The 18,370-nt window shown below is 42.8% G+C and overlaps 1 protein-coding gene across 1 annotated transcript; it reads right to left on the bottom strand.

The window, feature by feature from the left end:
• Positions 1 to 1,485: 1,485 nt before the first annotated feature.
• Positions 1,486 to 15,072, bottom strand: SLC25A15 (solute carrier family 25 member 15). The gene is made up of 7 exons (XM_057400006.1): positions 14,759 to 15,072; positions 12,630 to 12,754; positions 9,237 to 9,495; positions 4,274 to 4,411; positions 3,766 to 3,935; positions 2,592 to 2,750; positions 1,486 to 1,695 (listed from the first exon to the last, which is right to left on the bottom strand). Exons 2-7 carry the CDS (start codon positions 12,682 to 12,684, stop codon positions 1,571 to 1,573), a joined length of 906 nt encoding a protein of 301 aa, XP_057255989.1. The 5' UTR covers positions 12,685 to 12,754; positions 14,759 to 15,072; the 3' UTR covers positions 1,486 to 1,570.
• Positions 15,073 to 18,370: the final 3,298 nt, after the last annotated feature.

Here is an 18,370-nt window from a genome sequence, read left to right as displayed (position 1 = left end):
GGAGATGAACAGTTCCTGCTGCACAGGAAGGCTGGAGAGGCAAGAGTTTCTGGAACTGCAGCACATGCCTTTCATCAAGAAGGCTGTAACAGTGCAGTGTTAAGTGAACCCTGGCTCCACTGCAAGAGGCAGTAGTTACTGAGATGCTTTCATCTGTACCTAAAGCTTTTTCCCATTTCTAGAATCTGAAAGGAGAACTGTAACATGCAGAACTGAGCTGTTAGAGCTGTAGCTGTTGCCAATCACTGACAAACTCCAGTTGCTGTGACAAGCTGGTACCCTGTGCATACCAATGATGATCATGGTGGGTCAAATGGCTCTGTGTTCTCCACAGGCATGGACTGACACTTAAACCCTACAACCATCCCTCTGTACAACTCCTCAATCCTGAATTGTATTGCTGAGACCTGCTCTGCCTTTGCAGTAGCTGCTTCTTATGAGGCACAGCATGCTTGTATAAAGAGCATCCTCTTTAAAAAAATTAAAGTGGCATCTAGAAATAGGTGTAACATCATTTTGGGTAACACTAACTATGTATTTCACCAAGTAGCATGACCAAGCAGGCATGCCCCCAGGCCTGAAGGTGATATAAGCTATCCAGTCATATGAGCTTTTTCCACTCTACTGAATAGATACAGCAAATGGCAGGACTCCAGCCCAAGCAACTGTGTGCTACACCACAGAGACCATAGCATCAGTTGCTTTTAAAAACTCAGTTCTGGCTTCCTGCTCCTCTTTGGCATCCCATCTTCCAAGCACATGGACTCGTGCATGTCAAGGTGACTCAGACACAAGCTTGCACAGTTACAATTCTGTGCTCAGAGCCTGCAGCTATTTCCAGCAGTCTCCCTTAGTTTAAGTGCTCAATTCAGAGGTGCTCAGCATACTCCAGCACTTGAAAGGACTTTGAAAATAATGAGATGCTGCATGAACTCCTTAAATCCAGTAACTACATGTCTTTATCTCAAATGCAGGCAGGTCTCTGACTCTTAAGTCAGATAAGTACAAGGCAGGGCGTGAACACTTCCTACTTCTGTAAGCCCATTTACTTGGACAGAGTACACAGGTAGACACCAACTGCTGTGACCTTGGAAAGTCACAGGGAAGAAGGGCAGGAGTCAAGCTGAGGCATCTGCATATTCACCAACATTAGATATGACTGCTGTGCTTTAGAGTCAGACACTTGCTAGCAACAATGGGAGAATTCACCACCACAGCACAGCCTTAGAAGCAGTGCTTTTGCTTGAATAAGTCACAGCCCACCGCTGTGTGTTACAGTAAACCCAACAGGAGGTCAACATAAGTCTTTTTTTTTAGCACCATTACAGGTCAGGAAAATACATTATGACATGTAATGTACCTAAGTGCAGAATCTGCAAGATGGAGATAGTTCTGCTGGGCCAATTCAATCAGAATGTACATATCTCTATAAAATCACCTGAATTTAAAAGATTACAAATTTTAAACTGCAGCTGAGTTCCTGCTCAGACCATGATGTGATCTACAGGTTTTTGATCCTTTACTTAAGTGATCCTTAAACAGCTTTTCATTTTCCACCTGCTAGAAGGTATCAGTAAGAATCTACTTGTTTCATCATAAGTTTTCGGCTGTACTCATAGGCAAGGAACAGTGCCCCATTGGCCACGAATGCACGGATCATAGTTGGCTTCAGTCCAGAATACAAGGCAAGTACACCTGGAAATGAAATCAGAGCCAGTTAGCAATTTATTTACCTGCCTATCTGCGTTAACCACTGCTTGTACCTTCAAAGGATACTGAAGTAATGCTTCTGCCTTTAGGGGCACAGAGTGCTGAACTCACTCGTGTAGCTGCTAACTGTAGCGTTACTGGATATTGATATGCCCAGAGCATCTAGAGTTGTAACATGAGTTTAGCCATTTAAGTGCTTATGTTTGAAGCTCATCTTAGGTATGACAGGGTCTTCAGAAGGCCACCCTGGTCACCTGAGGATATGGGTCACAGCAGCTACACCACAGCAGGCAAAAGGGAACAGAAAGAACAGCAGGATTATATTGGAGCTGTGCCCCAGGTCAGACTCATGCTCTGGTGAGTATCTTCCCTAGCAACAGGGCTAGCATTCATATCTGCTGCCACATACATTCTTACACTGTCTTCTGAAGCGCATGGCACAGGTCTTTTCCAGAGATTAGGCACTGAGGTAGATGCCCCAAGTTGCCAGGCTAGATAGGCCTGATTTATCAAACAGCCCTCAGTCAGCCGTATATTAACTTCTAGAGGTGAAAAAAATTTTATTCTGAATTTGAACCAGTCCCTTCAATTTTCATGGACAGGTTTGGTCATGGGGAATAGAGCTCATTCCTTTATCTGCTTTTAATGCCTACTGAGCTTTTGTTAGCTTTAAGTGAATTGTTTCCTGAACCAAGAGGCATGGGCTCAATTTCTAGATTCCAAGCTGTCCAGACTACATAAGGCATCAGTATTTCTGTTAGTTAGAAGTGTCTCCAACACATCATCAGTGGACATTTCTTAAGCAATTTTTTTTGTGTTTGGGGAGGGTAGAGATTTCAATGTGCAGCCCTAGAGATGCAGTTGATATGCTGCATACTCACCTTCAGTTCTCACAACAGTTACAAATGTTCCCATAAAGCCTGTCTGTTTTCCAGCCATTGAAAGAACCTGAATTCTAGATTTGACACAGTCCACAGGATACACAGCAATCCACAGACAGCTGCCTCCAAAACCTCCACTTAGTAGCAGAGGAATGGGACCTAAAGTTAAGAAATAAGTTTTATAAACACCACAGAAATATTCACCAACATAAATATCACATTTATTTCATCTATAGAAACAGAAGAAAACCTGCTTATCAAAGGAACCGGCTTATGACAAAAGTTTCTGCTTCCCCTACAAGCCTTGAAGTTAATCTTAAGCCACTGGTAAATTGCAAATCTAACTAGAAAGCTCAAAGGTTATAAGGAGTGCTTCTTAGATTACTGGCCATGCTAAATAAGCATAACTTGGAATTCTCTTCTGACTATTAACTAAATTAACTCCTTTCCTTTCACACTTGTAATCACTTTTGAAGGCTAACTGATGTTACTCTAAACTATTTCACACAAGGTCACTAATCACCTATACAGAGATTTATTGGTACAGTGAAGTTACTTTGTGGCCAGTCATTTTTCATAATGCAACCCTCATTTTGTGTTTCAGACCAGGTATTTGTTTACCACAAGAGAATGTGTGCAGCTGAAATCTTGACTGAAATTTTAACATCAAGACAAAGTATGACTGTTCAGTCTTTCAGCAGGAGACAAACCATCTTTATTCTGGCCTCTCATTTGTTCATGTCTAATTTTCAGTGTTCTCTCACTAGCATTGTCATTACATCTCATGGTCAGCACACATTTCAGCATACAGTTGAACACACCTGATATAGCTAAAGACTTCAGATTCTCTCTAAACAGCTGCTGAAATGAAATAGTTCAGAGTTGTGTTACATCAGGGTCAGATATTTAGGTATTTTCATAGTGTTAATGTTAGCTCAGTGTATTTATTCTCCATTTAAAATACTGCTCTGTTGCAAAGTGGTCACTTCAAGAATTCATTACTATATATACACACAAAACGCAGAACTCCATATTTTAGATGCCCAGTTTCCTTCATTTTACTTTATAGCTACTGTGCCTCATTAGTGTATTTTCAGGGAAGATATGCCCCCCCTCTCCTTTATGTCCCCCACAACAGCATGCTAAAATCCACATGGAAAAAGAGGCACCATACCTAATTCATCTTTTGATCTCCCAGAGGCAAAGAAAGTCCGGCTCAGTTCATACCCTCCAAAGAAGAAGAAATAGCCTGGGACTTCCCGCAGCAAAGTGCTCGACAGGCCACGGTAAAATCCAAGGGGACCATCCTTTTGAATAACACCCTTCACTACTGACCAAACTGTACTGATAGAGAGGTTGATCCAGTTAGTGATGTTTAATAGGCAGATAATGAGAAGGTTACAGAACAACTGGCAACTGCAGTAACAGTTAAGGGTTAGATCCATTGCACAGACACCAGAATTCAGGTAAGACTTAGAACAAGATCCTGCTGGGAGCCCCTCACTGGCATCCAGCTTTACCAATACATGAAAAATCCCCAGGCTGCAACCCTCCCAGGCACAGCTCTTGTCTGGTTAACAGTGCACTTACAAATGTGACCCTGAACCGATACACAAAAATAAAAGATACACATAAAAGGGTTTCAGAGATACTGAATACTTACTTGTAAACAGTATACTTACTTGTGTCCCTGGATTATCTTTCCTGACAACTGCATTTCATGCATGGCCTGCAGCCGGCACTTCACCAGCTCTGTAGGACAGAGGACAAGGGTGGCAAAGGCAGAGGCAAAGGAGCCTGCAGCAGCATTCTGCAGATCACTGTGAGAGAGAAACTGCTGAAGTTATTTGGGCACTGACCCCGAGTGCAGTGGAACCACTGCACCTGTGATCAGCTCCCTGAACCTGTACTCTAAATATCAAGACAAACTGACAGTCTTGAGGGAAAGAATCTCCAGGAAGACATCAGTTACCTGAACTAGTCAGATAAAAACCTAGCTCATTTCATCTTCATACACAGCTCAAAGACACTTGAAGATAAGCTCCAACCTTTACCCTTTTTGCTACACTTCAGTGACTGCTGCACAATAAGCACTATCAAATCTTTGCCTTCTTAGATTTTTATAAATATTTCCATAGACTTGTTTTATTGGACAACTTCTCGGTACTCAAAAAGAACAATAATCACCTCATATAAAGATCAGTGTTTTTAAAGTCACCTTGCCAGTATTAATACAGGTTTTCAGTGGAAGATGCTAGAAATCTGTAAGCAAGGCATAAGGGACCACTATAATATTTCTATGGATGTGCTGTCATGGACAAAACTACGTGAATCAGAGGCAGCACAAACAAACCACACCACTGAACAAGACAGCACTGTAATCTACACTGACTCACAGTATTCCAAAACTAGGGCTTACTTTGTGGTGAAATCGTCAAGTCTGGGCTGCTAAACTGCCATGACTCAAAGACTCAGACTCATACTGCTTTATGAGTATGACATAGCTCTAAACAGGCTCCTACAAACACTGGTGTGCTAGACAAGACCTGCACAATAGCACAGAACAAGTGGAACTTCTCTCTTCTTTCCTGGGGAGTCAGCTGAGCCTGACCTCATTGGGACACAGAAATTCTTTCCATACAAAGGAGACGTTTTCCCTGTGTCCAGCAGTTTCATACATCTGTAGTATCGGAGATTAAAGCTACAGCTTTTTGTCTTACAGAAGCATCACAGAACTAAAGCTGTGACATGAAGCAAAGCTTGTGACATATTCAGATACGGCAGTGACTAGAACTGTCAAAGTGGGAGGAATCAGTAACTGCCTGCAGAGCAGCATCTGAATAATATGCAGTAAATAAGAAATGACAACATTCATTGCACAGCCCTCTTGCAGTATGAGCTTGGCAGAACAGAGATCTGAAATGCAACCCACTAAAGTTCAAGACAAGAGGAATGCAGAGTTAAAAATACAGTATGTGGCTGAGCCCTGCAGTCATTAAGTTATGAGCTAGAGCAAGGCAGTAAGGTTACACTCTGAAAAATAAGGATAAGAAAATATGGAATAGGTACCTTCTAACTATGCACTAAAGAGTGCACAGGATCCTTTGTCCTTCAGGAGAGAAAAAAAATCAGATGCTATCAGATGAAAGGAATTCTGTCACGTGTACATAAAAGAATAGATTTATCCATAATTCAGATCTTCTCTACTTTTGCCTGTTAATGTTTAGTTCTACATACAAATTCAACTAGATGCACTGTTTAGGCTTTGGTCTTTAATACCGTGAACCTCACTGCAGAGGTGATAAGCCTTGAATCCTCTTTGAGTTACCTTTCAACTCACAATGCCTAATTCAGTATTTGTTCTGGATGGGAGAGTTTTGATCACACATCACAGGAGCCAGAATCCTGCCCTTAACACTGCTGCTGCTTCTATAAAAGGCATTAATCTTGGTGGACTTCTTTTTCCTCCAAAGAAAATTACATGCTGAAGATGACCAGTCATGTACTGAGAAAGTCAAACTGAGGTGAACAAGGATAACAGTTATTCCAGTTCAGATTTTGGCACAGAATGAGATCAGTTTGGTCAGACTAAATGGGCATTTAAAGACAAATGGATTTTAGCACTTCTCTGGTTATCTCAGTTTAGGCTTTAGCATGGAATGAAATGGTTGGACTAACAGATGTTAAAGATAAAAGGAATTTAGCATTTTTCTCTCCATTTGTTTTCTCTGATTCATGTATTAGTGGCATTTATTCCCCTAACTCGAAAACGTGTTGTTTTGTAACTGTCCTTGGAACTGTTTGCAAGGCTTCACACACTGACCAGGGTATCCCTAAACACAGGAAGGCCAGGGAAGCTTATTTCCAAGTTGCTTAAAGCTACAACTGAAAAGTGAGCAAAACCAAACTATGATAGCTGGATTTGAGACATCTCAAACATTATAAAATAATGGGAAAGTGACAAGGAATTTCTTATATATGGGTAAGAAAAATGGTCAGGTTCACCTCAGTTTGTGACTTGATAGATTTGCTTATTCAGGCTAAGACAGTATGACAGTTTTTAAACAGCAGAGGCAATGAAGGCAATTATAGTTATTAACTTCATGTCTCAAGGTTAGCCACCTCATCAGGGTTTCTTCCCACCCTTACAGCACACTACAAAGACTTTCCAACTCTCCCACAATGAGTATGAATGTCCTGGACAGGCTACATGTACTCAGGGCGCCACTGCAGGCCATGTCAATACAATTCTCTCACACATGCACCTGTAAGATGTCCCTACAATGATCCAGATGAAGGGATCAAGGGAACAGCACAAAGGGAGAAATCTTTCAAGTAAGCTTAAACCCTTTAAGTGTTTTGTCCTAGCACAGCCATGCTGTCACAGTATTTGCTCTTCAATCAATGATGCATTAAACAGCCATCCTGGATCTGGAAAGTACCACTACCTGACCAAGGAAAGAAGGGTCAGATGTCAGAAGTACTTGCTATTACTACATACTCAAATTAACTTCCCATTCTGCATCCTACTCCAAAGACATGGTGTAGTACCCATATGCATACTGTTTGAAAGCTTCCTGTGCTACCTCTCCTACATGCACCAGAAACATGCTGTCTCAGTCACATCAAGAGATGATCCTAGGACCCCTGCAAACCTGTGGTCTACCTCCCAAAAGGATTGAAAAACACAGTTAAGAAGCAAAGCATGCTGTTGGTAGGCCTGCTTCCTCATTTTAGTGGGCAGAATAAGATAAGGGGTCTGTAAGCTGATCTAAGAAAGTGGAAACAGTTCTGTCTCAGCTGAGATCTCAACTACCAGAAAACAGTGAAAAAGAATGCAAGTAGAAAGCAATTAATATAATTTGTTTCCTCATCACTTCATATTCCCTCATAGTTGGCCTCAGTCTTAAGATACAGCATATCTTAATATGTGACAGAAGAACACCTCACTTAATGCCACTTTAAAATATTTGTCTTGTACCTAGATAGCTACCCATATCATGGCAGAGATCTTAAATGGAGAATTAAGGCCTCCTCAGCTACCTCTATTTGGATAGATGTGACAGAGGCAGAACACAGCTATTAATAAAAAGCTAAGTGTGGGTAACCTTGCGTGACTCTCTGAGTGGAGTTAGGATGGTATGAGAAGTCTTTTATACATTGTGGAACAGCACAAGGATGGAGAAGGTGCAAATACTCTCAGTGCTGCACAGACGATATACCTTGAGAAATGGGCAACAGTAAGGCACACAGACTGCTGGACCACTGACGGCTCTAGAGTGGTGCACCTGGAGAAAAGCCATCCTAGCTAGAAAGAGCTGACGATTGTTATGCCAGTGCATACATCCATGACGTGATCACACCCTGAATACCCCGCACAGCTCTGGTCTTACCAGCTAGAAGCCCAGACACAGTACAAGAGTTCCAGAGAAAGACAAAGACAGCTACAGGAACATCTCTCTTACGAGAAGAGATTGCAGGAGCTGGGCTGTTTAGCCTAGAGGAGACTGAGAGGGGATCTCATTAATGCATATAAATATCTCAAAGGCAGGTGCCAGGAGGATGGCACCAGACTCTTTCCAGTGGTGCCCCGTGACAGTACAAGGAGCAATGGCCATAAACTAAAATACAAGAAATTTCACTTCAACATGAGGAAGAAATTCTTTACATTGAGAGTGGCAGAGCTGCCCAGGCAGGCTGTGGAGTCTCCCTCACTGGAGGCATTCAAAATGCTCCTGGACACGTTCCTGAGTAACATGCTCTAAGTGGCACTGCCTTGGCAGTGGGGTTGGACTAGATGATCTCCAGAGGTCCCTTCCAATCATAATGATTCGGTGATTCTGTGAACAGATTCAGTGCTCACTGGCTAGGAGGGCTAGGATCCTTCCATCCAGGAAAATACTCAGATGGGAAGAGGGGCACAGAGCAATGGATAGAGGTCTGCAAGATCCCAGGTAGCATGCAGACAGTGGCTATGGATCAACAGTTACAGAACTAATGGCTATCACCTGCAGAACTCTGCCAAAGCATACTGCAGATGCAAGGAGCTTTCAAGAATTCTAGAGGAGACTGGACAAGTGCTGTTGTCCAGTTACTGATGGGATCATACCATGATAAATAAATCCTCTGAACTAAGAACACAGCCTGGCAGAGGACTCAGAGTATTAAACAATCCCTTGTCATTCTTCAGATAACCACTTATTGCCAGTCACACCGTAAAACTAAATATTTGGTCTTGACACCATTCCATTCAAGCTTTTGAAACTTAAATAAAGACAATATTAGAAAAGTGCTCTTTCCCCTTAGTACACCCCCCTAAGAGAAGAGCCACTACTTCCCCTGCAAAATCAGAACAGCTAGAGATCAAGGGAATAGCAACTTTCAGGTGTTGCAATGCTCAGTCCCTTTGGTAAGAACATTCTAGGTCTTAAGTATTCCAGTTAACTTGTGGTTATCTAAACTAGGCAGCTGCAGTGACAAGTAGATGGTTCTGTTGCAGTTAAGCACTGTATCCTAGCACAAAGCTTACTACAGTGCATACTGGCAGAGGCAGGTCTAGGACATGAGCTGCACCCTGACAGTACAATAGTTGCATGATTTTTTATTTATTTATTTTAAAATGTGAAGCAGATTTCTATTACTAACCTGAGCTTTGTTTTCCTGTCCACTCCAACAATTCTTCTCACAATCTGTTGGCAAAATCCATAGCACATGAACAGAACGGAGTTCTCCGCGATGTTGGCTAGAAGTGCTGGTGTGGTTCCCTGGTAGAAGCCTCGAAGCCCCACTTGCTTATAGGTTGTCACGAAACAGTCCACAAGTCCTTTGTACATGTCTGGGAATGTCTGCATCTTCACCTTTGCAGTGTCAAAGGGCTGGCCAGTCACCACGCATGCTGTCCCACCTAAGCAAGCAGTGGAAGTTACGAGGGTGGCTGAAGGTTACCACAACTCAAACATCTACAGACAAACACCATTATTAGCAAAATTACGCAGAAAAAGATGAGTTAATTCTCCACAGGAAAAGACAAGTGCACTGATTTTAACACAATGGCAGCGATTGTCAGTGGTGGATTTAGTTACCCAAAGAAGAAAAATCAGGCATAAGAGCAGTAACAGCTTGATTCTCATTAAACATTTCTTTACTTTCCTCAAAGCAGGCAACTAAATGAATCTGATCACTTACATAAATGGTTCCGAATTAGAGGTATTGTTCTGCAATCAAGTCACTTGTGTTAACGAGTTAAAGCAGCATTTTCCTTTTCTCATTTCTGCAGTGAATCACAAAATCAAAAACCATCTGATTTCATGTTCTCTTGATAATAAAAGAAAAAAAAATGGAAGATTTGTTATCAAGTGAGGCAAAGATTCCTCCAGGACAAGAGAATACTGCTGAGAGTGTCAAAAACTGATGAAACACTGTGAATTGATAACCAAAGACTCAAGCCCTTTACTTCAAAAGTCCAGATGATTTTTATGTACATTTATTCCTACATTCTGGAATATAGTGTCCAGTATAAACTGGAAAAGGGCAAAGTTTCTTATCGTGTAATCTTTTCCAAACTCAAGAGCAAGGTCAATACCCTGAAAACTCAAAATATTTCCATCAGTTTCATCAACCACCACTTTGTCAACAGTGCAAATCTGTTCTTCCACAGATCCAACTCAATTCAGTAGTCTGCAGAAAGAGCTAACATTACACTTTTTCAGTAAGAAATACCAGTGTATGCTGACAGCAACCTGTTAGAAGCCAACACCTAGCAGAAAGCATATAATAGGTGTACCTTATATAGACTTTATAGTTTTGCTTTTCTAGTAAAAGAACCATCCTAGACCAAAATAACCAAAAAAGGATAAAAGAACCATCCTAAACTAGAAGCTGATCTTTAATGAAAGCACAGTTGACATGCTTATACCTTAAAGAGGGCAAGTTAACGAGATGCCTTTTCATCTATAAAATTGAAATAATTATCTGCAAATGCAGATACTGTAAAGAAACTAAAATAGGAACAAATGTATGAATCCAATTAAAATTAGTTATTTTTCTTCTAAGTGGGGAGAGGAAGACTAAGCATTTGTTTAACCAGGATTATTTTCAATGACTTTTACTCTTTGCAAACACATTTGTGTCACATAGTTGTTGCTCAAGATCTAACTGTCATTAAACCTCATTCTCAATCAGATGGATCATTAAAAGCTTGAGAGCAAATCATGCAAAGAAGCACAAACAGCTTCTTGCTCTGGAACAGATAACCAAGGAGAGCAGCAGCTGGCTCAGACCAGTAACATTCATGGAAGCCTCAGATGAAAAGCAGAGCTGGAAGGGCTTAGCCAATGTTTATGTGCACAGAAGTCACCTAGATGTTAATCTACAGGACAAATACTAGGTTCCGATGTGAAGGCAGATGTAAAACATTCACATGTATAGAATAGCAACTGTTGGAAGAAGCCCAAGAAATCCAGGCATGGTTTTAGGAATGCAAAGCTTAAAAATTGGGAGTTGACTCTGAATAGCTGTTCCAAAAAGAGAAAGGACTCTCTTATTGGAGGTGGCACAAGTAAACTCCAGCCATGAACTTCTACCTCAAGGTAAAGACCAAGAGTCCCAGTTAATGTCTGAACTATTAAAGGGAAGAATAATTCTTTTAGCCAGGAATAAGGAATCTAAAAAAATCTAAACAACAAAACCAAATAAACCAGAAAAAAAATTAGTCAACCCTGCCTGAACATTTAGAAAAATGCAGCTCTCATAGTAAGATGGGAACAGTGGAGAAAGAGTCATACTTAATCAAAGAAGTGATCAGCGGTTGCTCAGATCCTAGGCAAAGGACTTTGACCCACAGGCAGCTAAATGATTTATTTATTCTTGTTCAGAATGTACTTGCCCCTGTATGTCATTACTTATCAGCTAGTGGAGACTGCATTCAGAGAGAAAGGTAAAACCAGGTCACGCATTTGCTGGAGGAACTACCTGTTTGACTAGTTAAATACACTCTCTAAAGGGTGCAGACACACACCTAACACAGAAATGAGCACTACCAATGAACATAAGCAATACAAAGCAAGTATGTGGAAATAATATGGGAAATAAATATTAGAGGAACAGTAAAGCTGTATCTTTACTGCAGAGTAAAGTAGCAAAGAAAAAGAACAAGAACAATGATTTAGGATTACTGAAGTCATGCTGAAAAAGGTCTGAATTCCTCCATCCTGTCTGAAGAAAGAACTATACCAGAGAAGAAATCAGCATAATTAGTTCGAAGATTCTCTACTGCCAAAACCCAGGCAAACCTCAAGCGCATGCCCTGTTAGCCTGAATGCGGGCACAGAACAGTATCACTAGACAAATCTTTCCTTCCTCCTTTCCTGATAAAACACTGCCAGCTTGAGTGAGAGACCCCTTTTCTCTGGTAGAGGTAAATAATTAATCTGGCAGCCACAGACATTACCAACATGGTAATGTTAATGAGACAATGAAACTGCTTCCACATTTGTGACTGTCACAAGTGGTCCAACAAAACTTTATATCACAGACCAGACTGAAGGGGAAGTTCGTTAAGTGAGCTCATCATCATCAGTCCTATTACTGAGCTTCCCAGCTTTTAAAGATTCACACCAGGATGTTGTCTGAGCCAGTAACTCTTCAGATAGCCTCTTCTTGCCCAGTTTGGTTACAGTGTTCCTGTGACAAAAGCAGCACCTCAATCACTCACACAGTTGAGTTCATTCCAAAATTCTACTCGTGAGTGATTTTTAAACTCCTGTAAGTGTAAGAACCAACACTGAAACTTAAATCTTCCTCTGGAAAACTCTAGTCTGAAATAAGGGTTACACTTCCACTGTGTGGCAGGGATTTCACTAGGGAGCAGCAATAATGATGCAGTTACAACACTGGCTGAGATCAACTGCTTCATCTCGATGTCCTTAAAACACGGAAAGTGAGGCTTTTTATAGCATCAGGAAACTGCTTTTACAGTTGTCAGAGGCAATGAAACTGTCCCTAAGAAATTCTGTGCAATTAAGTTCTCTCCAGCATTACCTGCAGCTCCTGCTGTGAGGTCAATAGCGGCCTGAATAGCAGAGTTGATCTTCATGCTTCAAACTTGTTTATCAGTTACTTCAGAGTGAAGTCTCCTCTTTCCTGGCAGATGTGGAGGTACTTGTCTCCTGAGGGAAAAGAAAGATGTAGCATACATGATTTGTCACAATAACTGACAGGTAGAAGCATCACATGAATGCTTTCACTTCCACTCTTCAATTTACCTTCTTCAATGCCATTTAGAGGCAGAAAATGCTTGTCCCCAAGACTGCAACTTGGCATATTTGTAATTTGACTGACTAGTCTTGCCACATTATACAAGTCCTCTGGAGTATCACTGCCCAGCTTCAAATTACTTGGGCTTTCCAGCTTCTAGTCTCCCTGGATCTCCCAAATGAAAGCAGAGCACCTCCAGGGAAGTGTTGAGCATTACCTTTCCATCTCTACAACTGCCTGAAAGGAGAATGGAGAGAGGAGATGGCTGATCTCTTTTTCCAAGTAAAGGAGTGACAGGACAAGAGGCAACGGCCTCAGGCTGCACCACGGGATACTTAAGACTGGATATTAGGTAAAATTTCTTCACCGAGAGGGTGGTCAGGCATTGGAACAGGCTGCCCAGGTGGAATCACTGTCCCTGGAAGTGTTCAAAACTGTGAAGATGAGGCCCTCAGTGATATAGTTTAGTGGTGGACTTCGCAGTGCTGGGGTAAAGGTTGGACCTGATGATCTTGAAGGTCTTTTCCAATCTAGTTGGGTCTATGCTTTCTCATAGAAACATAGTCTCCATCAGGTGTATAAGGCTAGCTGGCAAGAATATTTCCCCACCCCATCTCAGCTCCCCACCTATAGAGCAAAACAGAATTGCTCTCATCATGGTGAACAGCAGCCAAGAAAACTATATAATTAAGACACATCAGGTATTTCTACGTGGCTCTCAGAAGATATGAGTAGAAAGCAAATGAATATGAACACCTAGAATTGTTTCTGGCTGTCACGTTCCTAGTGCAAGTCTCTCACACGATAGCATATTATAAATAAGAATTACACCGCAACTTTCAGGAAGGCAGCTGGAAAGCAGAAATACAAAGGCAACACTTTCAAATAAATCATTCAAATTAATTCAGTTCTCAAGTCTGCAGCAAGGTGGGTGAGCAGCTAAAACAAGCTTGCTTATCTGGAGTAAGATCACTGAGTCAATGATCTCTCACTGTTCCAGAACCCTGTTTCTGAGCAAGACACTTGGCAGGTGGTGCTGTCAAAAATGTTGCATGAGTCTTAACAAACACACAAATACACACATGAATCAGCCCCCCACTGACTTTTAAGCCTGACTTCAAGCACAGTACATCAATTAACGGGATTTTTTTCACTCTTCTACCTACTGTAATGCTGCTTCTGAAGCCTGCTGCCTGCCAAAAGGTATTCTGGGATAATATGAACAGGAAATACAAATTCCCATAGGCTAAATTAAAAGATTAAGAAAAACTAAAAATCAGACTGTATGAACCTCATCCTTTGTAGAACTTTTACATGACAAGCACAGATGTTTGCAGTAACTTCACATGTCCAGTACATGTTGCATTAACCTTAACATAATGCATTAAAAAAAAAAATCAATCACTATTCTTGTAATAAATGACACTAATGCACATACTATTCCCAAATTATCATTACGGATGTGAGCTGTTTCACTACTGACAGCAAAGTATGCTACATGTTATTTCAAGACCACATGTTATGCTCCAAGACCAAGTTACATTTCCTTATCCTCATTAGTGCTCACGCAGCACTCCAGTTTTGCTTCTCATTTAAAGGCAGAAAAGAACAGATTAGGTGGGGCAGCCTATGAATGAGGGTAACTCTTAGTAAGCAACAATTGCCTGCATTCAGTAAAATGTACACTGCCTGCATCATGCTGAGTGCTTACTGACTTGTGCCAGTCCCCAAAGGGAGCACATGCCAAGTGACCCACACTGAAAGCTTGGCAGCAAAAGGAAAACCAGAGATGCCTGTACAAACATGTAGGGCTTAAAAGCCAAGAAAGTTTAGTTTCCTGATCCATAATATCACATCTCTGCTTTCAGAAGGTTTACAACTTAGTCAAAACTAAACCAGTATTATGTATGTACATACCTATCCTTTTTTCTTTTCCTATTTCTAGCCACACTAGCAGATAAAAAACTGCTTGTAGATACAGCAAGGCAAAAACTGCTCTACTTCCAAAGTGAGTCCAGACCTCAAACCTGGAAACACAGCATTAGTAAATGGAACAGGTACCACCGAGTCCTCCACCCACAGCCCCAAACGTTACTCTCGGCTGACACACGCATCAAACACCAGGTGACAATCCCATAAGGTATCACAGCTCCTTGCAAGAGCCCACAAAGGCAGGCTACAACTCCACTCCCCAAGGTCACAGCAGGCCATGCCCCAGCGGCACTGCAACAGCGCGCTAACCACGCAGCTGGGCCGGTGCAGGGGACTCTTCACTGGCCAGACCGCGGGCAAAGCTGCGGGGCAGGTTTCATCCGGAGCGGGAGGCTTGGCTGCACAGGCGGCGATCCCTGCTCCCAGAACACCGCGCTTTCACCGCAGGAAAGCCCCGGCCTGCGCTTGGAGGGGCGATGGCAGAGGCCCGCCGCGGAAGGAGGCGGCCGAGCCCCGCACCCCCGGCCTCATGTCTCTCCAGGGAGGCTGCCCGCAGCTTTCCGGGGGACCTCCAATACCGCTGAGCCCTAAGGCCGCGGCGCACCACAGGCTTGCCTGCAAGCCCACAGGCCGCGGGACTGCCCGGCTCCCGGCCACAGACCGCTCCGCTCCTTCCCGGTCCGCTCCTCCCCCCAGCGGGGAGCACGCAGCCGCAGCCTCCCCCCACTCACCACACAGCACACCACCGGACCGAGCCGCTCCGCAGCCGCCTCTATATAGGCGGCCGAGGGAGGCGGCGCGGCTCCCCCGCGGGCCCGGGGAAAGCGCGGGCCGGGGAGGCGCTGGGCGGGTGTCTGCCTGCGCTGCCCCCGGCCCCGGGAGGCGGCCCCGGGAGGCGGCTCCGGGCGGGCGGGGAGACGCCCAGCGGCCGGTGACCCGGGTTTGGGGTGCACAGGCCGCAGCACCGCGCCCCCGTCCCCAAGGCCTAGACGGGGCGGCTCTGAGGCTCCTACCGGGGCCCGGTGGTGGCTGTGCTCCTGGCTGTGAGGGCAACACTCGGGCGGCAGCTGCTGCTCGAATCCAGTAGCACTTCCCCCCCCCTAGAAACCCTGTTGCTGCTGAGCACATCCCTGGCAGTGTTCAAGGCCAGGTTGGATGGGGAACTAGTTGAACTTTAAGGTCCTTTCTAACCCAAACCACTCTATGATGCTGTGATTCCCTTTTTTCCAAAATACAAAATTCCCATTAAGTTTAATACATGTATTAGAGGACCAAGCTATACAAGTTTGCAACTATTTATACTTAAATATACAGCATTTGCAATCTCCTACAGTCTACACTTACATACCTGACATCTTGGATACTGACAAAAGTAAAGGGATTTTTTTTTTTCTGCCTCTTTAGTGGGATTGAAAAGTCAAATAATTGTGGAGATACAAATAAAAAAGGTGTTCCTGCTCTGCCATCTGCTGAAACCTTTAGCTATATAGGTGCATAAATGACAGTGGCCTGTAGCTCGTTAAATTGGACATATACATTTGTAAGCAATTTGCTGCTGATCTCCAAGTGACTTCCTAAACTGAGACACCAGTTTTGTGCTCCTAGGTTCTTTGCAATATGAAGTGGGCAGTAGTGGCTTAAACCACTGTGATGAGGGCTAATACCACTTCCTCAGCTGAAACTACACAGAACTCTACCTCCTTCTCCCTTACCCCTTTTCTTTTGATTAGCAATTAAGTGAAGTGCTTGCTATAAGGCATGTAGAAGCAGTGCCCAGCTGAGAGCAGCAGGACACTGTGCATCCCATGGAAAGCTAAATGAACTGTGTTTCTAATGTGCCTCAGTGATCAGTAATACTTGAGATACTCTGCTGGACCAGGCAGTGTTTCTGGGCAGTGCTGTATGCCTTCAAGCCCTGCTGAGCTGCACGTGTGTTTGCATGGATTGAGACCTCAGAGCCATGTATTTGTGTTTACATCCATGATGTTTTCCACCAAATAACACTGACAGCTCCAACTTTCAAATCCCAAGCCAAGAAAAAAGTGTTATAAGTACCAGAAAGCTAAATGTACATTTCCCCTCATCACTTTTAATTAATTGTAGGGTTCAGATATGTTTTTTCTACATGGCTACTTTCTTGAAATATTCTTTTAATGGTTTATGGCTATTATTCAAAATATGGCAATTGTTAAGGAAGAGCAAGCTAGGTTATAAATGGCTTTAGAAACAATACATCAAATTGTAAATGATTTTATGACTTCAATGTAGAAATGATTGCTGAGATGTGGTAATCAGTTAGTGGTTGGAGTTAGCTGTGCATCTCAAATGACCTGAAATACTTAGAGATCACTGTTTAGTGTCAAAGAATTGACCTTTGTACTGACTTCCTTCTTAGCCTGACTGTTGGAAGACACAGTTGGTGAAAAGCACTCTCATGCACTGAAGCTTGCAAATAATATGCCATTAAACTGCATGCTGCCTGCTCTTGCCGTTTGCTGCTGAAACATCAGGCCTAGAGTATTTGAGGATGTTTCTCCATAATGCCATTCCTCGGGCAGACCACCAGTCTTGGTCTTGTTTGGACCCTGTACAAAACACCGAGATGGTGAGAGTACTTGAAATGTTGCCCGAGATATTTTATGACTGTGAAGTGCAGCGCTACAATGAGCACATTGCCACCACATGGCTGTTTCTGCGCCCTGCACCCTTAGTCTACTAAGCCAAACCATACTTTCTGCGTGGAGGTGCTAGTAGTGGACAACATGTAGCTTAATTTCAAAATTCCCCTCAAAAGATTTAGGCAGGGCAGAAATGGGACATGCGTGCAGAGATCTTGGTTTGTAAGTGCTCAGCAGGAATATGGAAGTGCTTTCTGGTACTCGAGGGGTCTGGCTTAGGATGGGTCTGATTTACAGCACAGAAAGCCACAACAGAGATAGGGCTTTGGAGGAAAGATGCTTCTTTGCACTATGAGAATTCTTCTTCCATGTTCTGTTTTCTATACTTTGATTGAACAATAAATAATTTTCCTTAGATTGCTTAATATCCTTGATAACTAGCAGTTGCATGGATGAAAGAGTGTATTTTTTAGGAGTAAGAGTAATTTGTTAGTGAAGTTACCTAGATTAAAAGATCTTTGTCTGGGAAGTATGGGACATTTGTGTATCAAAGGTAAAAAAAGTCACTTTGAAATTGCTGTTGCATGCAATAGGAAAAAAAACCACCACCACCAACCTCCCCCCCCCCAAAAAAAAAACAACCAACCAAAACCGAACAAAATAAATCAAATCAACAAAACCCCCCAACCTTGAAGGACAAAAAGCACACAGGCAAGTGAGTACTGCCACAAGTCAGACAGAGTTTGAGGAAGCTGGCCAACAGCAGCAGTTCCCAGTTCACTGGATTTTTGTTTGCAATTTGGTTTTCGACTGACTTGAACCAGACCCAATATTTTCTTTGCATTTCTGGTATATCTGAAGTTCCTCTGATCTTTTTCAGCTAGATCAGGGTTCTCATTAGTATTTGTGCTCACAGCAGGAAGCCATTTTCCTCAGCAACAGCTACTGGCCTCAAGGCAGATCCACTGTATGTTT

Source organism: Pezoporus wallicus, unplaced genomic scaffold, assembly GCF_028554395.1.
Source record: "Pezoporus wallicus isolate ANWC-B61680 ecotype Strahan unplaced genomic scaffold, APGP_CSIRO_Pwel_v1 scaffold_7383, whole genome shotgun sequence".
In the NCBI taxonomy this organism is placed as follows: Eukaryota; Metazoa; Chordata; class Aves; order Psittaciformes; family Psittacidae; genus Pezoporus; species Pezoporus wallicus.
Note: the sequence above shows the minus strand (reverse complement) of the source record. Positions and strands in the feature narration are given on the sequence as shown.